Here is a 24,762-nt window from a genome sequence, read left to right on the forward strand (position 1 = left end):
ACTGTACCATTATAACATACAGAAATTAATATATCCAAGAATGACGTGTTCTTGTGCAATACATTATAGATTACATGTAGCAGATAACATCAATCATAAGATAAGGTCAAAAATATCTACTGTTCTGTCTTAACCATCAAAGTGCCTCTGACATTTACTACTACACATAATTAAAAAAGGATTATAGATATGTAAAAGATATAATTTCTTAATTTCCTTGTAGTGATGATAGTGACGACAGTGACGGTGCATTGGGGACGGGGCTCTCTCTGGACCCCCCATCTCAACATCCAGCTTTGACTGTGAAGAGTGAGCCATGTGAGCAAGGAGATGGTTTGCCAGAGGGCAAACCCCTTAACGGAGTACTCCTGCAAAATAAAGGTAAGACGACTTTAGAAATACATTTTCTTTGTTATGTATATTAATAAATCATGCACAGCCTCATTCAGGTCTCTTATTCATTAACCAATAACACAGGATAAGCTCAGTGATGTGATGTCTTCTTCTTTTAAATTCATCAGACCAAAAGGAAGATAAAACAAACCTCTACAATTTTTCCAAGTTGAAGAAGAACAGAAAATGGCTGAAGGTATTTTTAACTACATGTCAGATTCATACATTATGTGCATACATTGATTAAACAAATTACCAATAAATTGATAGATATAAAGCTGTAAGGTCATCCCTGCTTCTTACCTCCTGTAACCCCTGATTCAGACCAGTTCACTGCTGTGTTTTTATACCTTTCTTTCTCTCATTACTCATACAGAATATCCTGTTGAGTGATGACACCACAGACTCAGACACAGACTCCGATGATTCCAACTTCAGTTTGTCCCGGGAGGAGCTGCACGACATGCTGAGGCTCCACCGTCACACCAGGCAGCATCAGAGCAAGTTCTACTCCGATCGAGAGGTACAAATGCACTGGCATGTGAATACATTGCCTACCACAAGTAAGAACCTTAGTGAGCTATGGTTTTTGATTTCATCACGGTTTTAATCATCGTGTACATCTTTCCTTGCAGCTTTACCAGTATCGCTACTACAGCACCGGGCTCCTATCCACTCATGACCCATTCTATGAGCAACAGCGCCACCTACAGGGCTCAAAGAAAAAGAAAATTAAAGATGAGAAGAAATTCAAAGGTAAGAAAATAAAACAAGTCATGTTCAGATTAGCGCAGTGAAGCAAGAATAATAATAATATATATGTATATATATTTTTTTCTTTTAGCCAAACTGAAAAAAGTGAAGAAGAAGAAGAAAAGGGGAGAGGGAGAGCTCTTGGACGAGGAGCGTCCTTATGTTAATAAGATATTTGCGAAGTTTTCCCATGATGCTCCACTGCCCACGGTGAAGAAAAAGCATCTCACTATTGAGCAACTGAATGTACGGCGACGCAAAGTGTGGCTCACCATCGCTAAAAAGGAGATCCCTAAGGTTGGTATGCAAAAAGAGATGGAGAAAAATGAACATGTAGCCATTTATTGTACCACTAGTCTTCTGTAGTCATGGAGTTTAAGATTGGTTTTGTGTTCTGTGACATCCAGAATAACTGAATTTTCAGATAGGCCTAAAAAACATGAATATGATTAGCCATATGAGTTCCGTATTGTCCCCAACAGGAGCCTCGGCTCGCTATTCCTGTTTGCAGTGCTGTTATTTTGGGAGTTATAAAAAAATCTCACTACATTCTTCCAGATCTTGAGTGTGCAGCGGTCGCTCGTGTCTCACATATTTCCATCCAGATCTCTTTTGATATTTGTGGTCCTGGCTCCCTCTCCCATTTTTGTTTAATGAATATCGTAGAGAGATTTTTAGAGGTTTGTACTACCATATATTCTTGAGACCAGCTTTTTATTGTATTTCATTTGGTATGCATCATGAAATATTGAAATCAAATTCTATTCCTTCTCCTCTTTGATTTGTAATTTTTTATTATAATAGTCTCTGACTTGCAGGTATCTATGGAAGTCCTGCTTTTCCAGTCCATACGTACAGTATCTGAAATTGACTCAAGTGAGAAAGTGAGAAAGTGAGACATTTTCTATTTGAGATCAAGGAACAAACAGACGTGATACCTCTCCTAACCCGCTGTTTAAAACTTCCGTCCAGTTTAGCAGGTTGAAATTCTGCGTCATATCAACACCCCAGCCTGTCTTTCTATCTGCAACTTTCTCAAAATCTTAAACCATAACTTAAGAGTGACTAATGTCCATTGAGTCCATTTTATTTCCTGTTATAGATTGTATTGGGATTTTTTTCTGTGTAATTTCCAAGCATTTCCATTTGGATTCATTATTTGGAGTGCACCAGTATACTAAGGCTTTCAATTGCGCAGCATAACAATAATCCTGTTGGCTTGGTAAAGCTCTTCCTCCCTTCTCTTTTTTCAGCTGCAGGGTCTTGAACTGAACCGTAGGTCCTCTACTGTTCCAAACGAACCTTGAGATCCAGGCATTCCAATCTGTGACATATTCTAAGGTTTTTAACTTTCATTATTGCAGTCTTTCAAGCAGAAGACGTCGGCAAAAAACCTTGTATTAACCAACGCTAAAAAGGTACGTCAAGTGTACACTTTAGTGTGTGATTGATATTAATGTTGTAAAATCATTTCATATATATTTTTTGGGCTCTCACACATTTCCTCTCATAATGGTTCATTTTTGGTGCCAGCTCTTCGTTTCTGTGCAATGATTTGCAAACCTCCCTTCTGTTTTGCTTCTGCAGCTGGCTCACCAGTGCATGCGAGAGGTCCGGCGTGCAGCTATTCAGGCTCAGAAGAACTGCAAAGAGACGTTGCCCCGTGCTCGACGGCTTACCAAGGAGATGATGCTCTACTGGAAGAAATATGACAAGGTGGAAAAAGAGCACAGAAAGAGGGCCGAGAAGGAAGCTCTGGAGCAACGTAAACTAGACGAAGAGATGAGAGAGGTAGTTGACAAGGAATTTGTTGTCTCTGGAAGATGGGCATCAAAAAACTTAAGTGGTAATGCATCTTCTCAATGGCCTTTTCTCTTTCTCATAGGCCAAGCGTCAGCAGCGCAAACTGAATTTCCTCATCACACAGACAGAACTGTATGCTCATTTTATGAGTGGAAAAGCCACCATGGGGGGTCCCGGAGGAGACAGAGGTCAAGAGGAAATTCTGAGAAAGCTTGACGATAATGCAGCCCAGAGAAAAATTGACATCGGAGGAGGCGTAATGGTCAACATGGGACAGGAGGACTACGGTAGGAATGGTATAACAACTTCCAACTTATTAATACTGACATTTGTATGTATTAGCTCCTTTTGAGGTATAGTTGACCAATAAATCAAAAGATCAAAAAGAACGTCTAGTACAGGGGTCGGCAACCCGCGGCTCTAGAGCCGCATGTGGCTCTTTAGCGCCGCCCTAGTGGCTCCTGGAGCTTTTTCAAAAATGTTTGACCTTTTTTTTCCTTTTTTTCCTTCTTTTTTCCTTTCTTTTTTAATCTCAACATTTCAACTTTTTTCTCAACATTTCGACTTTTTTCTCGACATTCCGACTTTTGTTCTCGACATTCCGGCTTTTTTTCTCGACATTCTGACTTTTTTTCTCGACATGTCGACTTTTTTTCTCGACATTTCGACTTTTTTTCTCGACATTTCGACTTTTTTTCTCGACATTTCGCCTTTTTTTTCGACATTTCGACTTTTTTTTTCGAAATTTCGACTTTTTTCTCGACATTTCTACTTTTATCTCATCATTTCGACTTTTTTCTCGACATTTCGAATTTTTTCTCGAGATTGTACTTCAACATTAATCTCGACATTTTGACTTTTTTCTTGACATTTTGACTTTTTTCTTGAAATTTTGACTTGTGCATAATTAAAAATAAAAATTTTCCCCCAGTTATAACTAATATAGATACATGCAGCATGTGTTGCCTTCATTCTAAGGCTTATACAAGACTTTTCATTTTTTGCGGCTCCAGACATATTTGTTTTTTGTGTTTTTGGTCCAATATGGCTCTTTCAACATTTTGGGTTGCCGACCCCTGGTCTAGTAGTATGCCAGTGTTTGCTGTTTTCTTAAATTTGATCCTCAATATTTCATGATCCAAGTTCATGTTAATGATATGTGATTGCAGATAGTGAATACTACAAATCTCAGGCCTTGAGGAATGCCAAAGAAGCCTACCAGATTCACCAAGAGAGAGTAAGCTGCAAATGGATGCAAACCTATCAAAGAGCCACTTATTTAACACGCAAATCCTTTTAAACTTTACTTAACCTCAAAATGTCTCTCCACAGACACGAATGTTTGATGAAGATGCTCAAGACAGCCGCAGTGCTTCTATGCACACAGCCGGTGGCTTGTCCTCTGGGTTTGGAGAAAGCTACAGCCTTGCAAACCCATCCATCCAAGCAGGAGATGACATTCCTCAGCCCACCATCTTCAATGGAAAGCTCAAGGGTTACCAACTTAAAGGCATGAACTGGCTGGCCAATCTTTATGAACAGGTACCCATGTCTGTCTCTGAAATAAGTACGTTCAAGGAATGACGGTTGAGCAGTTAGGTTATCTTTTGCTGGTAAGACCGTAAGTGCAGAAGTAGGGGGGGTCTTAGTCAGGTATATCATCTACTACTGGAACAAAGAACGCAAAACCAGTCTGAAAATAACTCAAATCTCAAAAATGTCCTTTTTTGGTTTAGGTGTAGGGTTGCAAAGGGGTGGAAAATTTCCGGTAAATTTCCGGAAACTTTCCATGGGAAGTTAAGCTGGGGAATTTTGGAAATATTCCAAATTGGAAACTTTCCATGGGAATTATGGGAATTTATGGGAATTATTGGGAATTTATGGGAATTTATGGGAATTAACTGGAAATTGGGGGTAATTTAAACAAACTGTATCATATCCAAACATAAATGTAAATATTTATTTTGTCATAAGCAGATATCCATGCAAGATAATACAAAAACATGACATTTCAACAGATTTATTTGAGTAGAACTTTAGTTTTTATTCTTGTATGAACAATTATTTTACAAAAACATGAATGTTGAGTAAATACTAACTCACCCCACTCCCCCACCCAATCAAAAAGTAATGCAAGTTAAACATTAATACCATTATAGATCAAATATATTTACCCCATAATATTATCAAAACTTACTTGACTTTATATAGTCCGTGGGCTCAAATGTGTGGCTTCAATAGTCTTGTGCTTTGAGCTCAAATGTGTGGCCTCCAGGCTTCAAGAAATCACCTGTGCATGTGATGGAGGAATGCACAGTGCATGTAGGGGTGTGGCCTCAATAGCCCTGCAGTAAGCTGTGTGCATGTGATGGAGGAATGCACAGTGCCTGTAGGGGCGTGGCCTCAATAGCCCTGCAGTAAGCAATGTGCTGTGATTGAGGAGTGTACTTGCATTAAATCTGGTTGTTTTAGCCAAGACTATGCTACAATATATTTCCCCCAACTATATTTAAGTTCCCTGTTAAGGGCCAACCTTCAATTCTGTAAATTTCTTATTTATTCCCGTTAATTCCCATATATTCCCGTTAATTCCCATATATTCCCATTAATTCCCATGGAAAGTTTCCAACTTTGAAAATTCCCGGAATTTTGCAACCCTATTTAGGTGTATACTATATAGAATAGTGTTATATATGTGATATATAGTGTGATAGTGTGATATTTTAACCGTGCTTTGCATTTCTTCACCATATTGAAAGGACACACTATCTGTTGCCACGGTTACTTCAATAGAAACCCAGTGAGTGAAAAACTGACAGAGAGCAGTTTATTTGTTTGAGTTTATGTCGTCAGACTGCAAAATGACTCAGATGGTGGCTTCAATAATAATATAACAATCATTCTTTGAATAATAATTCTTTGTCATTGTGATGCTGACTGATAAAATCAGCTTTAATAAACATATATATTTTGGGTTCAATTGTAGTTGCATGCAAATTTAGACTTTGGGAATGTTAATTTCCATGTGCAGCTCAGAGACACGCTGCAGCTTCTCCAGGGTGCAGGCTGAGATTCAGGAAGGACAAAAAACTGAAAAAACTAAACATGTTAATAGTTTCTCAGTTGGCAATGGTCAGCAACAGCTGTGAGCGTGCAACGTTACCAGAGGAAGAAAAATGATCAGATTACATTGATAAAAACAGGATTATTTATTTATTTTTTAAATATAGTGGTATGATTTAGAATGTCAATTCACTGCTCATCCCTCATACTTTTTTTCCAGTAAAAGTGTATTCAGCATCAATGAGAACTATCACCTCTATAAATACCTTTTTATGAAGTGATTATTATATCCACATGGGTTCATTCATACTTCTCCTTTGTTTCTTCTGTTTTCTACAGGGAATTAATGGAATCTTGGCAGATGAAATGGGACTGGGGAAGACAGTTCAGAGTATCGCCCTGTTGGCCCACCTAGCAGAGGTGAAAGAGAGGGCTGGGTCAAAAGGGTTACGTTTACCACTCTCCTCCAAAACACAGTGGAATTTTCTTGTGTTGCTCCTATTGTTTTCACTTATGAAAGTGTTTATTAGGCAGCTTCTTTGTGCACCTGCTTCCTTTAAAGAGTCCCAGGTTTCTGGCTTTTGCAGGTGCTGGAACATTTCATTGCATGAGTAATATTCCAGGTTTCATAGATATGAATAGATGATTTACCAGCTCTTTAGATGTTGTGATCCCCTACCTCTAGAAATGTGTGTGTGTGGGGAGGAGGGAGGAAATATCAGTGGAAAACGTGAGCTTTTCAGTCATCCATCGTTGACAGAAAGATGCGTGTCGTGTTCCTCCAGGACTTCCTGAGAGACCACCTGTTGCACCAGCTGACAATGTACTCTTGTTCCTTGTCTGCATAGAGAGACAACATCTGGGGTCCATTCCTCATCATCTCTCCAGCATCCACGCTCAACAACTGGCATCAGGAATTCACACGCTTTGTTCCCAAATTCAAGGTGAGGGCCTGCACTCCACAACGGCAACATACGCATGTAGAGGAATCTTTATTTCCATTTCTGCTCCTGCATTTTTTTCTGTTCCTCCAGTGATGTTTTTAAACATCTCGGACAAAGAGCGGAGGAAAAAAAGGCATGTTACCACCTATCCATTAGGGGGCAGTATTGCAGCATTGCTTATTTAACACAAGACTACAAGGCTGTTTTTAGAAATACTGTATGTCGAATGAAAGTTTAAAACATTTTTTGCATGCCTTTGGCATGTGTATAAACTACAAATCATTTGCTAAACACATCAAAATTCCAGCTATACTTGAAGCACAATGTAACATCGATTAATCTTTGTTGTGTTCTGTGCTCAACTAGATCCGTTTTCTCAGCGAGTTTGAAGATAAATCAATTTCAGTTTGTTTTGCTAATTAGGTGTGAAAAGACCCTATTAAACAATTTGAAGATAAGTTTCCTGAGCACTCAAAGCCCGACTGAAACAATGGAACACGAGCTTGTGTTGAGTGACATAATGATGTGTGAATCTTTTCACATCGCTCTCTACATCCGCGAGTGAAGCAGTGATTCATATGTGATGCTATGCATAAATGTTTCCGCTGAGAACATCTCTGTGGTTCTGTTTTTCTCGTACACATCACTGTAACAGTGGGGGATTTGGACATGTGAAGGTTTTGCTCAGTTACGCTGTGAGCCGTGCTGTGAATGTAATTTTAACTGATGCCTTGTTTTTACAATATGACTGATATGTCCTTCAGGTGTTACCATACTGGGGGAACCCTCATGACCGCAAAGTGATCCGGAAATTTTGGAGCCAGGTAAATATTAGAGTGCTTTTGTTGATAAAAAGAGGCTTGTAGGTTATTTTCTTTGACTGTTGCACTCTTCCTCTTGTGAATTTTCGTTCAGAAAACTCTCTACACCCAAAATGCACCGTTCCACGTGGTGATTACGAGCTACCAACTAGTGGTCCAAGATGTCAAGTACTTTCAGAGGGTCAAGTGGCAATACATGGTTCTGGATGAGGCCCAAGCGCTGAAAAGCAGCACCAGGTAATGTAGAAAATCGACATTTTCTACACTGATACCCAGCTCATTTAGAAAAAATAATTTTGAATGCATGTTTAATTGTATTGATATTATTGATTGTTCTATACAATACTAAATTATTGCTTTATTTTGCCCTATAAAGAATCGAAATAAAAAGTAATCCTCTTATGTGGTTAATATTTTCCTGAGAAGTTCACATGCCATAATCTTGAAAATAGTATTGGAAATGTTAAGTGAACACAGCTTCATGATAAATCATCTTTGATATGCACAGCAGGGACACCATTCTCAAATATTTGCTTAAAAGGAAAGTCTGGAAAAAATACATTTGTCAGTTTCTTCAGTTAAATTCCTTTTTTGGAGTTTGGCCAAAATGTGCATATGCGATCAAAAAGAAATGTTGAAAAATCTTGGAAGCCTTAGTCTGGGATGGCCAATTTCCCTATTTCAAAGTACCCTGTTTGACAACTTTTTAATACAATTATATATGAAAAATAAATATTTGAAATCGTTACGCTTGAGAGAAGTCTTAGTTTCTGCTTCTTTTGCAGTGTTCGGTGGAAAATCCTCCTGCAGTTCCAGTGTCGAAACAGACTCCTGCTGACCGGGACGCCCATCCAGAACACGATGGCTGAGGTTAGCTGTGCGCGTGTGTGTGCGTGTGTGCGTGTGTGCGTGTGTGTGCGTGTGCGTGTATGTGTGTGTGTGCGTGTGCGTGTGTCTGTGTCTGTGTGTGTCTGTGTGTGTGTGTGTGGCAAAACTGTTAACAATTGCTTGTTATTGCTGTCTTTCAGCTGTGGGCCCTGCTGCACTTCATCATGCCCATATTGTTTGATTCCCATGAAGAGTTTAACGAGTGGTTCTCCAAGGACATTGAGAGCCACGCTGAAAACAAGTCTGCCATCGATGAGAGTAAGTGCCACAAATATGTTCTATCATAGGCTTGTTTGATTTTTAATTTAATGCTTTTATTTGCAGCAGTTTTATTTTGTATTTTTTATATTTGTGTTGCCTTCGTATACATGTTTTAATTCTGCTCACTCTGACTTGTAGTATTTTGTGTCCCTAGTTTTGTTGCTAATAACGATTTCCTTTTTTTCTTTTTCTTCTTTAGACCAACTTTCCAGATTGCACATGATCCTTAAACCTTTCATGCTTCGAAGAATAAAGAAAGATGTGGAAAACGAGCTCTCAGACAAGGTACAGGGGCAAACTTTGCTTTGGTCTGAACTAAAAAAATTATATTGAACATGAAGTAACAGAAAATTGTCAGGTGATTCAAGATAGAAGGTGCTGAACTGAAAAGGGTTTTTATATTTTCATGAGAATTGTCACTCAATAATTTGAACAAATGTAAAATAATTAAAAAGTCTGTTTTAAAAGAAGTGTATTGATTGGTAAATAGATAAAAAAAATAGTAAATATATGTATTTTTTTGTCAATTCACAGCTGAACTTTCTCTCTCCTCTCATTTTAAACCTGCACTTCTCTGTCTGCCTCCTCGTACACCTCACTGACAGAGACGCTGTTTTAATAAGCCTGTGAGTGATGCTTGTGCTGGCAGATCCTCCTGACACATGTGGTCTTGGGGTCTCCTGCTGTCACAGGCAGCTCTTACATGCTCGCTCACACACTTGTGGGACTCTCTATGTAGAGGCAGAGGAATGACAGAGTTCACCGCTCCTCCACATCTGTCTTTTTCACTTTCCTCTTCACCCACATTTAGCACTGCCAGCCCACTTCCTTTAGTTTCGCACACTTGTTGGCTTGCCGGTGAAGCTGACTTCTGGTTCAGGGTTGGTTTGTGCTGTATGGATTTTTGCTGATCATTTTTTACTGCTTTCAATAAAGCGTAACACTTTTTAAAACTTGGATGTTGAAGTATGTTTAAAGACAGCTGGGCGTGAAGACTGTAGCCATGCATTCACTTAAGTGAAAACTATGTGCTTATCTGGTATGTAATGAGAGCAGAACATCATGGTAGTGCTGAGTTTGGAATGAAACAGAAAGTATTAGCAGAATTGAAAATGTAAAGTTACTAGAGATTTTGCCAGAGGTGTCAAAAGTATTCACATTCATTACTCAGGTAGAAGTATAGATACTAGAGTTTAAAAATACTCCTGTAGAAGTTGAAGTATCCACTCAAGTTTTTTACTCAAGTAAAAGTATAAAAGTACTGGTTTCAAAACTACTTAAAGTATAAAAGTAAAAGTAATGTAAGGGGGAAAAAGCCATTAAGGACAAAAACCATTGAAAATGAATGTATCTTAGTATAATGCAAATATATTAAAGAACCATATATGTGTACTATTGAGCATTAACATGTGTTTCAGAGAGCAGGAGATATGATGACTAGTTGCCTATAAGTATTGTAATGGTGCAAAAAGTCAAACTTCAGAGGCATGTTATCATTTATCCTAACCTTTATTGGAATGTACATCCAAGTTTAGTTGCAGGAATCTGAGGGATGTAAGAACAAAATGGACAAGAACATCTGTGCCACAACCACAACCAAATTCACTCTATCCGGATGGAGCAATTTAACTGGATGGTTTTTTTTTAAAGGCCGAAATGAAATAGAGTAACGAGGCTGTTTTTAAAATGTAAGGAGTAAAAAGTACAGATAATTGCGTGAAAATGTAAGGAGTCAAAGTAAAAAGTAATCTGAAAAATAATGACTCCAGTGAAGTATAGATAACCAAAATTTCTACTTAAGTAACGTAACAAAGTATTTGTACTTGACACCTCTGGATTTTGCACATGCTGAAACATCATTATATCGCACCTTTTTCTTGGTTTTAAAAGTTAAAAGTCCTGCAGATGCTGTAGTTAATTGTACATTTTAAATAACTCTTGAGAATTCTTAAACACAGTTGCTGTTCTCTCCTCCTGCAGATTGAGATCCTGACCTACTGCCAGCTGACGTCCCGACAGAGGTTGCTCTACCAGGCTCTGAGGAACAAGATCTCCATCGAGGATCTGCTCCAGTCCTCCATGGGCACGGCCCAGCAGTCCCACACCACCACCTCCTCACTCATGAACCTGGTCATGCAGTTTAGGAAGGTATGAGCCTCATTTTTCAATGCGAAAGACAATAAAACCCAACTATCGTGTTTTATTTGTAAATATAGAATACAAATTTTAAAGCACTGGGTCAAGCAAGTTTTAGTGAAGCTAGTTCTTCACACTATTTCTGGACAACTGTGTGTTAATCACAGTTCGGTACTGCATATGTTTGCATGTAGGTCTGCAATCACCCCGACTTGTTTGAGCGCCAGGAGACGCGCTCTCCTTTCCACATGTCCCTCAAGCCTTACGTCATGTCAAAGTTCCTCTACCGTCACGGCCTCCTCCATGCACACAACCAGGCCAAGAACAAGTAAGTCCTTCCACACTGAATAATTCACAGACACACTTGATCTTCACAAATGTACCCCAATTGCATTTAAAACAGCTCCATCAAAGTGTCTGCGGATGGGTTTTTTGAATAAGATGAAGTTAATATATAGTTATTATGTCAACACTTTTAAACATGACTTATTTTGCTACTTGAAATTTTTATCTGTGAGGACATTTGCTGTTTTGAGGCTGACAAAAAAGGCTGTTATCCCAAATATAGCTCTAACCAAAGGAATTTTGTGGGTTGGATTGGGATCAGATTAGCGTCTTTAATGCAATCTCTTGTGCTCCCACTCACATTTTGTGGTGTAACCTTGTCTCTCTCCACATCCTCCTCAGATTACTGCAAGTGCTGTTGTCTCCCTTCTCTCCAAATCACATCCAGCAGTCTCTTTTTCACAGGAAAGGTGAGCTCACGTCAACTTGTGATTCCAGAATACACAAAACTCAAGTTACAGCAGTATGTTTTCTCATCGGAGATAATTGGATAGCCAAGCCTCAGTTTCACCACTTTTCATCATTCCTTACTTCATTCCCTCCTTTGATCTTTCCATTGTTCCTTCCAATTTGTGATAATTTCCACACATTTAATTTTCTCCTTTGTGTATTTTTATTCTTCATTGTGTATTTTGTTTTTCCTGTTTTAGGTGATGACAAAGGAAGTTGCTTCTCTTTCTTGCGCTTTATCGATGTTTCACCAGCTGAGATGTCCAATATGATGCTGCGAGGCACTTTAGTGAGGTAGGTGGTACAATTTTGAATCTTCTCATTTTTCCCACACTCGTCACATCAACTTACAAAATGTGCATCGGTTCATAGCCAAGTCTTTGGGTTTTGAAGAAAAAGCCTAGTGAAATCCCAATAACAGCGCTCCACTTTAATCAGCAACTTGGGTGATTAGTAAAATTCTTGATCATGTATTTCTACAAATTGTTGTCTTGTAGTTTAAGTATTTACTTCTCATTCCCTTTTACAGATGGTTAGCCCTTTTTCTGTCTCTGAAAGCTGCGTACCGGCTCCACTATCAACGCCAGTTTGGCCTCGGTGGAGAAGGTGAAGAAGGTTCTGCAAATGAGGATGGGAACAGACCAAAGATAAAGTGTCTGTCTCGCGAGGACCTCATCCTGTGGATAAACAGACCCGTCGCCTTCCCTAACATACAAACCAGCCCCATCCTTCAGGTAAGAAACATGCACACTGTAAACTGACTGTAATCCGTGCACGAGAATATGTTGCGAGGCCATCTGCGGTACACATTAACGGGTGATAGAAACGTGAAACACCAGTAGGGAGGCATGTGCTACTGATGATACTGCACGTTTCCCCAGAGCATCCGTCAGCGTTTGACCACACACCGTGCTCCGCGGCCCAGGCTTCCTCTGCCTCCTTTGGGATACAGTGTGGAACCTAATCCCTTTGCAGGCCTGTGACCCAGTAACTGACTTCCCTCCCTGCACGCGTCTCTAGGGCCTGTGCACAACAGCATCTATCTCTATTGTATTGTGAAACATGTAGAAGACATCTGTAGAAATCGTTAAACACATCTGTCTCCTTTGGTGTTAAGACAAAACGGCAGATAGATAGACATTTTGTGGATTTTTTTTTATTCCCAAGGCACACAAATTCTGTCCTTTCATTCTCTTGTAGTCTTTTTCTGCAGTTGACAGATAGTAAAGCCTATTAAACAGCTCCCTGAGGGCCTTTTTATATTAAAACCCTGCTCACTCAAATACACTGGTTTAGATGCTGCTTGAGGGATTTCTGCTGGTTTGTTTTTTTTTTTTTCATGGCTGTTATGATGAGTTACCATGACAACAGTTAAGTTGTGTCCATGTGGGAGCAGCTGATTGAGTTTTCCACACCCCGAAGCCTTGAATGAGACCCCGAATCTAAACAAGTGGGAGAGGAGATATCAAGGATGCAGAACAGAGAGAGCAGGGAAAAAACGAAGTTTAATCAATTTCTTCCCTTGACTATCCTGAGGAGTAGAATGTTTGTGTAGGCAACGATGGCAGGCGGGGGCTGGAGAGAAGGAGGGGGGACTGCGCTGCTTGTTATAAACAACGGATTTAATTCTGGATATGTTTCTGTGAAAAAGCACCTCTGCACCTCACTTATTAAACTGCTGGCTGTGAGTTTCCGTCTGTAACATCTGCTAAGAGAGTTCACCTTTCGACACAGCATTCAATGTCATCAACGTATTGCCAGGCTACAAACGCAACAATCTCTGAAGATTTCAAACATGCATCTCCCTCATCTGCATGTTTCGAACAGTTTCTCAATTGATTTTTAATTTATTTAGTTTTTAAACGTTAGTTTGTTTTGTCTGAAAACAATACCATTTTCTTCTTGGGATGAAAAAAACCATTAAATTCAGTAAAATTGAACACAGTGAAATAGGGCTGTTCGATTTTGCCCAAAATAAAATCTCAATTTTTTTCTCTCAAAATCCGATTTTCGATTACGATTACGATTATTTTGTGAATTGACAAAAGGCAAAGAAATGATTTCAAATATGCTGTTTTTTTATTGAACATTTGCCCCATTGGGCTTTGAGTGCAAACTTTGCTCTTATTAAACCAAAAATGAATGAATAAAGTGCAAAACTCTGTAAAATAAGTTGAAAAAAAGTTTTAAAAAATATAATAAAATATAAATTTTTATCTCTGAAAAAAAAAAAATCAGCAAATCAGCACTTGCAAACATACAGTAAGTTTTATTTCCAATTAAATAAAACAAGACATTTTCTAATTAAACTAAACTGGGTCTTTGCATGCTAAATAATAATGCAACCCATGAAGGAGGTAGATGTGTGTGTGGGGCACTTGTCGCAGGTATTGAGAGGTATTTCCATCAATCATTAATATGGTATTAATCATTAATATGTGTGCAGACAAGGTAAAAAAAAAAATATTGAAAAATCGATTTTACGATTTTCACGTTTTAACATCGTTCTAATTACATAATCGCGATTACGATTTAAAATCGATTAATCGAACAGCCCTACAGTGAAAACTTTCATCTCCTGCCAGTTCTGTATCTATTAATATTTGATACAGAAATATTAATTAATTGGCTCCAAAGGGCGTGTTGTGAACACAGCGCCTGGGTGCACATGACTGTTGTGGTTGGGGCTTCTAGAAAAATTATAGTTCACTTAGTTTTCACAGAAACATACATATAATGACCATGACGTCTGAAATGGAGGTTCTGAAATTTACAGCAACGACTCTCCGACAAAAAGAGATTGACACTAGTTAGTAACATAGCTTACTATATGTTTCACTATGTAGAGTTGATTTCTTTTCAACTTTTTAGCTTCCAGGTTGTCACCTTCAATGTGATGGTAGTGACTAGGGCTGGGCGATTTTGGACAAAAATAAAATCCCGATTTTTTTTTTTCTCTGAAAACCCGATTTTCGATTTCGATTTTTTTGGGAAAACTACAAAGGACAATGGAATAAATTGTAATATTAAAATATTATTAAAGTATTTTATCTTTATTTTTAAAGAAAAATAGCAAACAAATTTCCCTATTGGGAATAAAGTGCAATTGAAAGATACTGTAAATCCTCCTTGAGTTTAGTAAAGTGACAACATTTACAATTTTCTTGACCAAACAAAGATGACTAGACGAGCTCTGTCTGTAATGCAGCCAGCTGCAAAAAAGGAAAATCGATTTTCCGATTTTCCTTTTTTAACGTCGATTTTGATTAATAAATCCGATTTAGATTTAAAATCGATTAATCGCACAGCCCTAGTAGTGACTCTAACTCCAGCCATGCTTATGTTGTAGGGCTGCTTTTGGTGTGAGCGTGTTCTTTCGTCTCAGAGTTTAAAATCCTGAAAAGACTGTCTTTGAATTTAGCAAAGGTTGGCGTCAGTGAGGGCTGGTGTGCATGACTAATTCTGTGAAAAATTTGGAAGAAAAAACAAGTATACTGTTTTTATTCCGTCAAAACAAACTTAATAGCTTGAAAAAGTTTCCGGCGAACTATCTTGGGATTAAATGTAACTCGCCGTGGCTCTAGTGGTATGGAGTCAAACGGTTTCTTATGTGTGGGATTCGACAGCTAAGAGTCAGAGGGCTACACTGAATCGGCACGCATTTCTTTCTTTTTCTGTTTTTTTATTTCACAATAAGGGGATCTGATTGTACCGTTTCCGTTACACAGACGGAGTGAAGGTGCCAGTTCAAATACACAGACCACCTGGTGAAACGCATCTATTTTCTTTGGTCCCTGCTGCTCGGCTTAATCTCATTAAATCACGTCTGATCAAATCTTATCCAGCAAACAGTCAAACGGTTACATATGGCCAGATTTGTGTCACATTACCTCCTCCACCCACTCTCCCTCACACCCCCACCCTCCATGAATTCTATCTTAACTTTTTTGGGTGGAAACTACTCGAGGGAAAATGCTGTTAGGGTAATTCCATCCTCCTCTTCCTCGCCTGGGCTCATCACAGCTGCCTAGCTTCTTAGTTTCCCCCCCTGGAGCGACTCCAAAAAGAAAAAAAGCAGAGAAATATAATAGACAAATCAAATATGAAAACGAATTAGAAACTTGTGGAGATCTGGAGAGCTACAAAAGTAAAATTGTTTTATTTTATTTCAAACACAACTGCACAACTTTTTTCTTTTGCACGTGGTGCAGCTCCTCTCTGCTTGGCTCCTAATCTTTCTTCAGTGCTGGCTGTAAGCTTGACAGTGCGGTCAGTACAGAATTAAACTTCCCTCGTGCTCTTGCCGAGAAATTGGGAAAAATAAACTGAATATCACTGTGCTACTGTCTGAATTTCACAAACACATCCATTATCCACAAGATAAAAACCACTTGACAGGGAAAGTGAGTAATACTATTTAACTTTAAGTGTCACGGTGGGATTTTCTGCTGGGAAAGCCAGTTTACAGTTAATCACGTGGATGTTACCTTCTAACTTTTCACCTACTTAAACATAATCTTACAGTTGACCCATGTGTATCAACCCTGTATTGTATATTTAGTCAATCAATCAAGTTTCAGGAGACTGTTTTCAAACAATGCTAGGACTTCAGTTACCTTTAAAAAAAAAAAAAAAGCCGTCATTAAGTATATACAATATACATATATAAATGCCATTTTGCTGTTATCTTTGTTGTTTTTTTTTTTCACCATTGGTACTGTAGTGTCTAAGCTTTCCATCTTGCTTTATTAAACAACTTTCCATCATATAACTACATGCACTCATGACCTCAACTCTGTAGATCACTCAAACGCATCAATAAAAAATATTGTTTTGTCTGATATATAATAAAGATTATATCAATCATGACTTATAAACAGTTTCCTAAAGACAAGTCGCCTTAAAATCTCAAACATATCTTCCTCTCAGAAAGGTTGCCAGCATCCTGCTTGTCCACAGCGGTATCAACTTTCATTGCTTCACTCTGTGATATTTTAACAGCCACATGGCTATGCATTAAATTGGAAAAGATGTATGAGGATTGTTGCACTCTTAATGTGAAGAAACAGCTTTTTATAATTGAGGAAGATGAGGAAAGCTCTTTTTTTTTTTTTTTTTTTTGCCAGCCATTAGATGGCAGTGTGTAACCAAGATGACACATGACCACTCGTTATTTCTACATTAGTCATTATTGTATCTTCAGCTCCAGCCTTTGCTCAGAAAATGTATATTTGGTTTACTACGACTTGCCCAAAACTGAGATTAGGCAATAAGATAACCAGGTTATCCTCTGACATTATCAATGAACTCCAGCAATTTGACATTGTACATAACAATTTAAGCAGTTAGCTGAAATACTATGTAGTATTTCAGGAATATTGCCAGTTAAACTTAAATGTATTTACAAAAATCATGAGCTGTGAACTCGGTGACCTGTGTATGTTTTTCATTGCTTTTGCATCGCTTCTATGCCACAAGCCAGAGTAAAAAGATATTCAGGGTAGCCATGACGACAGCTTAGTTTTTTGAGCGTGACATTGTTTTAAAATGTTTTGCCAAATGAAAGTGTGTGTTTGTTTTTTCCAGGATTTGGTGTTCACAGCCCCCAGGCCCGAACTAATGGGACACCAAGACGTCAGGATCCTCGGCAGAAATTCGTCCACGCTCCGGCCCTGCCAGCGCACACCGCCACCCAAATTCCTGCTAGCCGCTACACCAAAGGTAAGGGAGAAAAGCACTCAAGTTCTCCATGTAGCTGTGTGGAAGACAGGCAAGCATTTGGGTGGTCGTGGAAACAGAAGAGGGAAGCGCTGTGATTGTTGCTTTTGTTGGTTTTAACAATGAGAAGCTCTTATCTGTGAAATGTGTGTAACTGTGTGTGGCTTCAGCGTGGGGGGTTACCATAGTGCCTTCCAGCTGCACTTAAAACAAACAGGGCCTCTAAAAATGGGCTCTTTACACAGGTTATTTGCCAGTTGTTAAGCTTCCTCTCGATCCCCCTCAAAGACACAAATAGACACAGATGCAGAACCTGCTGATTCAGTGAAACCGGTCTGCGTGCATTGTCTGACCTCGGTACAGATCACCGTCTACAGAAGAATTAATGCTTGAATTTCTAAGATTGTCCTCCAATGCAGTTATTTTAACTTCAGCTGATGAATTCAGGTTCCATATTTTAAAGATGTAATAAAGCAACCCGCTCAAAGAATAAAGCCACCTCTTAAATATTTTATTTTCCAGGTGACAGCCGTTCCCATGGAGCGTTATTGTGAGGACCGCTGTGCAGAGTACAAGTGGCAGGTGACACGCGGCGGAGGGGGCGCGACCTTCAGGCAGTGTTTCCTCTACGGATCCTGTGAACTCGCCTCAGTAAGGACCAGTTCTTTCCACCCAGAAGGCCCTGCCGGCGTGATGGCCCTAAAACCTCGTCACGGATGGTCCTTCATACGGATACCTGGTGAGGGTTGTCTTTGTGCATCGATTTTGCATAAATATTTTCTAATGTGACCAATCCAAAGCAGCTGTATGCATAAAGGCAACTACAAACGCATGGAGTGCTGCTGGGTGTAAAAAAGAGTATACTTCAGGTGCTCTTCGGCATGGGGATCCAAAAGATTCAAAAACAATTTAGAAAAACCGAGGCACTCAAGAAGTTAGAAAAATATTAAAGGCCTTTATTAAATCATGGCTTAGAAAAAGTTAAAATGCCTAGAAAAAGTTAAAATGCCAACATGTTTCGGCCATGTAGGCCTTCCTCAAGGCAGATAGCAAAGACAGAGGGGTCTCTTTCAGGCAGCTCTTTAAACACAGGTGAGAAGTCACATGATCAGCTCAGGTAAGCAGTCACATGGTCAACTCAGGTGGTATCTATTAACCTGGTAGGAACAAACAGGCACATCAATCAGATGCAGAGGACACCAAACAACCAATCAGCATAAGTAGCAAAGAAAGTAACAAACAGCAACACAAACAGTAATAATACAAAAGACAATCAAAAAAGAAATGATAAAGTAACACTTTTCAAATGCTTTGAAGGCTAAAGAAAACCTCCCAAATGTTTCAAAGCAGGAAAATGGACCAAATTAGAAAAATGTTTCAAGGAAATCTTCTAAAGTTATTAATCATCTAAAAGTAGACAAAATATTTCAAAATAACAGACAAAAAATATATAGGAGGACTAATTAATCAAACAAAAGATAAACTATATGTGATGTTAAACAGGGAGCCCCAACACTTACAAAAAAGGTGAGAAGTCCAGTTCACCATTCAGACCTGGGTAATGGGTAGCTTTCAAAGTGTAGATCCAGAATGATTCTCTCTGTAAGAGCTTTTTTAATCTGTCTCCACCCCTTATTGAGTTTTCTATATGCTCTATGCCAGATATCTTTAAAGAATCACAGCTGCCATGGTTAGCTTCTTTATAATGTACTGCCATAGGATATAGTACAGTTATATGCATAACCTGGTAAAAAAAAACCATAACTGATATGCTTATTTAAATTTGTTCAACCATTTTTGATTCATAACTTCAGTTAGATTCGCATGTTATTTGCTTAACATTTGTTGGAGGGAGAAATGAAGGCCCGTGGGAGAATCGAGAGGAGGCGATCCAGGGTCAGGAGGGCCGAGGCACCCCGTTAGGAATGGGCGATATTTTACCGTTCACGATAAACCGTCAAAAAAATTCCCCAGGGTAAGAATTTGTCATCTCACGGTAAAAACGATAAATTCCCGTTGATGACGCAGAAGGATGGAAAGAAGGAAGGAAATGAGCAAGAAAGAAAGAAATGAGCCTGAATGAAAAAGAAAGAAAGAAAGAAAGTAAGAAATGAACCTGAACGAGAAAGAAAGAAAGAAAGAAATGAGCCAGAAAGAAAGAAATGAGCCAGAAAGAAAGAAAGAAAGAAAGAAAGAAAGAAAGAAAGAAAGAAAGAAAGAAAGAAAGAAAGAAAGAAAGAAAGAAAGAAAGAAAGAAAGAAAGAAAGAAAGAAAGAAAGAAAGAAAGAAAGAAAGAAAGAAAGAAAGAAAGAAAGAAAGAAAGAAAGAAAGATTCCCGTTGACGTTTTTGTGTAACAAACATGGCGGATTTGAGAGCGAGATAGATTTATATTTACAAAGGTGGAGTTGAATTGGTATTTTTTTTATCGTCATTTTTATCGTTATCGGCATAAATGCCAGAAATTATCGTGATACATTTTTTAGTCCATACCGCCCATCCCTACCCCCCGTGCGTTTCTGCCAACCACTAGAGTTCTGACAAACACATTGTGCAGAAATTCATTCGCATCAACATACACGACTTATCCATTAAGGTGTGAATTCAAGATTCTGTCAGTTTCTGGACTTTCCAGCCAGTTTATGACTTATCAGAAGAGCTTGGCCTGTGGAGAGAGGGGTCAGCTGGAGCAGAGGGGAAGGTGATTTGCTGCCAAGGTTCAGATGACTGAGGATGTCCAGGGTCAGAGGTCGCTACGTTTTTACAGACAACACGTCCGTTCTCACTAACCTGCGTAACCCCCATTGCTCTGATAAAGTACCAGTGTCGTGGATTCTGATGACTGCTCTCTTTGCACTTCGTGAGAAATTGATACATGTGACCTTTGCTGATAAGCCACTGAATTTCTTTTATCTTCTTTAGTACTTTAAGACACGTTTTTTCAGGGCATCGTAGAGGATTTACCATTATTTAATTTGCTCAAACAATAACATCTCTTAAAAGCTTTTAAATCTTCTCAGACTGTGTCATAATGCTTGCTTTATTGTGTTTGCTTTAACTTGTTTGTGTGCAGATGTTTGTGGGAGCATTTGCATGTAAAAGTGAGAAACAAAACAAGTATTTGTGTATCTGTGTGAGAACAGCCTGAACGCTCTTGTGAAGTTAAACGGAGGCATACAAAGCGAGGAAGTTTAGCTACTGCTCATTGTTCAAGTGCTCAGTTAGGTAACACTACTACATGGTCTGTCTATGTGCGAGTAAGTGTGTGTATGTGTGTTGTTTGTGTACAACGGAGCACATTCAGGGAATTGTGCGCTGCTCACACAGGGCCTGAGGTGTCTTTCAGCTCGCCGCTCACACTCTCCCACGCTCAGCGGCGTTGCCTGTCCTCACACACGAACCGAGGACAAGCCTCACCTCCGTCTCTCTCTCTCTCCCTCGCTAACAGACAGGACCGTGCGCCGGTCTGGAATCGGTATCTTGCCACGGCCTTTGAGTCCGTCTGGTCTCCCACTTCTTTCTCAGCCTCAGTAGGAAGGAAGTGACCCAACAGTTCGGCACCCGTTCCTGCACTGAACACATTGTTGCCACATCAAGGCTCAGATATGTACAGTAGCTCAGCTGAAGTTTCCCACCCTCCCGCTCCTCGGTACTCCCAGCCCCACACCTTTAGAACAAATGGCAGCGCCGAATAACTGTTTGTTTGAGTGCCATGGCGTGAGTAGCACTGCCCGCTGATATCGATGGAGCAATCTAATCAGAGGACTTATTAGTAATCAGGCAGTAGAGGGGGAAAAAAACAATTGATGCTGTAATGGTTTGGGCCACAGAATCCATTTGTTATTGTGTGGGCAGGATTTCCCAGAAGGAAAGATGTGTTTCATTCAAAAAAGGTTCACTTGTCTACAGTATATTAATAAGATTAGTAAGTAATGACTATGATGTGTTGCTGCACCTGAATGAGATCTATCAGTGGTGATTATAAAGAATGGAAGATGTATGAATTGGATATTATCAACAAAACATTTATACGGTTTTCATTGGCACCCAAAATATACTATTAAAGGAGTTCTCAATTAAAAAGACTTAAATATCATCCATATGCTGGTATTTTATGAGAAAAATATAACTCACCAATTAGAATATCCTCGAAAGACAGTAGTGGTCAACGATTCCAAGATTCTCTCAGCGATAAAGAGAAAAATGCTTCCTCTTCACTGCAAAATTAGCCCTTTTTTAGAAATAAGCGTTATAAATCTTGTCTTGTTTTAAGTAAAAACACCTTAAAAACTTCTCTTGACTAGAACTCTTAAAACTACAAAAAGTAGTCTAAAACAGTCTTCTAATTATCTGGAAACAAGGTTGTTGTTTTTCTAACTTCCTTAGAAAGAGTTTTTGCAGTGTACGTTTAGGCCAAGCGAATAACACTCTCCAGGAGATAAACATATCATTATCCAACACCTACCTGAAGAGATTTCTTCAAAGTGGCAAATATACCTGGTTCACCACAAGCTAAGAAGCATTCTCGAGGAAAGGGAAAAAAAAAGATCTTATTTGCCAGAAATGAAAGTCAGACAGATTCAAAACATAATCAATAACGGTATATCACTAAAACCCAGTACGGTGTGCAGCTGCCCGTGTTCATTATTTTCCATAAGGCATCTTACAAAGCCGGAGGCGCTCTGGAACAGTAGCGTTTTGACGGAGTAGACTAAGATGAATGATCAGCAGACTGACAGGAAGAAAATGAATGGAGACAGCCCATGATGGAAATGAATCACCACCACCGGTGAATCAAGTGTACTGTAGGTTGTGTGATGGCATGGAAATGTATGGCTTTTGATGGCTGTGGGTCTCCGAGTGTTTGTCAAAAGCTGTGACAGAGGACACAAGCAGCCAGGTCCAATATGACGTATGTAGGAAGTAGGGATGGGCGGTATGGACTAAAAAATGTATCACGATAATTTCTGGCATTTATCCCGATAACGATAAAAATGACGATAAAAAAAATACCAATTCAACTCCACCTTTGTAATTATAAATCTATCACCACATTCAGTCTTTGGAGCCCCCCAAAACACTGCTCTGAAAGAATAATAAATGCTACTAAACGTCATCAATGGGAATTTATCCTTTCTTTCTTTCTTTCTTTCTTTCTTTCTTTCTTTCTTTCTTTCTTTCTTTCTTTCTTTCTTTCTTTCTTTCTTTCTTTCTTTCTTTCTTTCTTTCTTTCTTTCTTTCTTTCTTTCTTTCTTTCTTTCTTTCTTTCTTTCTTTCTTTCTTTCAGGCTCTTTCTTTCTTTCTTTCTTTCTTTCAGGCTCATATCTTTCTTCTTTCTTTCTTTCTCTCTTCTTTCTTTCTTTTCTTTCTTTCTTTCTTTCAGGCTCATTTCTTTCTTTCTTTCTTTCTGGCTCATTTCTTCCTTCCTTCCTTCCTTCCTTCCTTCCTTCCTTCCTTCCTTCCTTCCTTCCTTCCTTCCTTCCTTCCTTCCTTCCTTCCTTCCTTCCCTTCCGGGAATTTATCGTTTTTATCGCAAGATGACAATTCTTACCGTGGGGAATTTTTTTGACGGTTTATCGTGAACGGTAAAATATCGCCCATTCCTAGTAGGAAGATACTCTCTGTTCAGATGAAGCCCAGACAGGACGATGCCTCGTAGAACAGATGGACTGTGACCCAGAACATACCACAAAATTAACCCTGGAGATTTCAAAGGCGAGGAAGCCAAATGTTCTCCAGTGGCAGAGTCGGTGATCTACATTACAAAGCGGATTCCGCTTATTAAAGTTTTCTTTAGGTGATCTGGCTCAATTAATCCTGACAGTCAAGATTACAGGAAACGCTGCTGGAGTGCTGGTTAGCAGCTCAGTAAGTCAGCTCAACTTTTTTTACTTTAATCACTAATAGAAATGGTGGCTTTGGAGATGTATTAAATTAGGGCTGCAACGATTCGTCGACGTTGTCGACAAAAATCGATAATCAAAATTGTCGACAATTAATTCCATTGTCGACAATTGTCGCCAGACGTGTTTTTCCATTTTTACCCATCTTTCTCATGTTTATTATCATTTGCCACATAATTAAAGCGACATGCTAAATTTAAGAAAAAATTACAAATTATCCCGATTAGTCGACTAATCGTTTCAATAGTCGGTGACTAGTCGACTATTAAATTAGTCGTTAGTTGCAGCCCTATATTAAATACATAATCAAATCATGAGCAGATCTGATAATGTCTGATATATTTTATTAGATTTAAGGCAAACAAAATCTTTCGCTTTCACTGCAGAAAAAATAGCTTTTTTTTAAACATCATATGCAAAATAAAAATCAGTTTGAAAGGAAATTCTTTGTAACTTGCACCCACTTACACAACATTGGTGTGTGACAGAAATTGCTTTCCTTGGTGTTTGTGGGGCCTCTGTCTTTTTTAAACTTAATTGAAAAGAACCTCCCCACAAAATGATGGGATTCTCACTATAGAACTCTTTTTGTAGCTTTTACTACGAATGGGATTTGACTCTTACTGCTGTGAAGGACGAAGAATGTGAATACTTTGGTATTTCAGTGTAATGCTTGCTTGTTTTTGGTAGCGCATTTGAATCCCTTGCGTGTGTGTGTGTTGTGTGTGTGTGTCTGTGTGTGTCCGTGTATCAGACTATGAGCAAGAGGCATGCAAGTTTTGGCCCTGCAGCTCACATTAGACTGTGGAAATGCAGTTTTGCCTTCCTGTCCCTTCAAAGAAACCCAGCTCTCCAGCAAAATGGCAGGAAGCTTCCCCAGCCCTCTGATAGACAGGCACAAAACAACACAGACGGCCAGCCTTACCACATCACCGTCTGACTCTGCCCTCTCTCAATCTGCATTAAAACTGGCACCGCTAACTGTCTGTGGGATTTTCTTTCTAGCAGCAAAGAAAAAACAAAAAGAAAACAGCCAGCAGGCTGTATATAGAACAGAAATGTCCTTATGACCTATTAAAGTGTATACAAAAAGGAAGAAAATCTTAATGAGCTGAGTGATCCAAAATAGACTGAAGGGGGAGACATTAGCCATATTATTCTTTCCTGATCCTTGACCGTAGAGACCCAGTAAGATCTCGCTCACTCTCTTCTTGTCCAGAGCAGGCAGCGTGATCTATCTCAATAATATAGTTAACAGTGGGTGGCTGCAGTGTGGTGAAGTTAAC

At 39.1% G+C, this 24,762-nt stretch overlaps 1 protein-coding gene across 5 annotated transcripts in view; it reads left to right on the plus strand.

Moving 5' to 3' along the window:
• The window catches only part of ino80 (INO80 complex ATPase subunit), a 53,600-nt gene that overhangs the window by 4,198 nt on the left and 24,640 nt on the right, over positions 1-24,762 (plus strand). For 3 of the 5 annotated variants that reach the window (XM_061746401.1, XM_061746404.1, XM_061746402.1), the window contains exons 4-27: positions 224-381; positions 522-589; positions 770-916; positions 1,029-1,149; positions 1,238-1,443; positions 2,511-2,564; positions 2,734-2,937; positions 3,032-3,245; positions 4,119-4,186; positions 4,282-4,491; positions 6,352-6,432; positions 6,861-6,956; positions 7,721-7,780; positions 7,872-8,014; positions 8,563-8,647; positions 8,806-8,923; positions 9,126-9,211; positions 10,907-11,074; positions 11,257-11,390; positions 11,750-11,817; positions 12,058-12,151; positions 12,387-12,591; positions 17,444-17,578; positions 18,098-18,314. In XM_061746401.1, coding sequence (XP_061602385.1) covers positions 224-381; positions 522-589; positions 770-916; positions 1,029-1,149; positions 1,238-1,443; positions 2,511-2,564; positions 2,734-2,937; positions 3,032-3,245; positions 4,119-4,186; positions 4,282-4,491; positions 6,352-6,432; positions 6,861-6,956; positions 7,721-7,780; positions 7,872-8,014; positions 8,563-8,647; positions 8,806-8,923; positions 9,126-9,211; positions 10,907-11,074; positions 11,257-11,390; positions 11,750-11,817; positions 12,058-12,151; positions 12,387-12,591; positions 17,444-17,578; positions 18,098-18,314 — 3,140 coding nt within the window. The remainder of the gene's footprint in view (positions 1-223; positions 382-521; positions 590-769; positions 917-1,028; positions 1,150-1,237; positions 1,444-2,510; positions 2,565-2,733; positions 2,938-3,031; positions 3,246-4,118; positions 4,187-4,281; positions 4,492-6,351; positions 6,433-6,860; positions 6,957-7,720; positions 7,781-7,871; positions 8,015-8,562; positions 8,648-8,805; positions 8,924-9,125; positions 9,212-10,906; positions 11,075-11,256; positions 11,391-11,749; positions 11,818-12,057; positions 12,152-12,386; positions 12,592-17,443; positions 17,579-18,097; positions 18,315-24,762) is intronic. The other 2 variants (XM_061746403.1, XM_061746405.1) reach the window with 1 other exon arrangement.

This window comes from Cololabis saira, chromosome 18, assembly GCF_033807715.1.
Source record: "Cololabis saira isolate AMF1-May2022 chromosome 18, fColSai1.1, whole genome shotgun sequence".
In the NCBI taxonomy this organism is placed as follows: domain Eukaryota; kingdom Metazoa; phylum Chordata; class Actinopteri; order Beloniformes; family Belonidae; genus Cololabis; species Cololabis saira.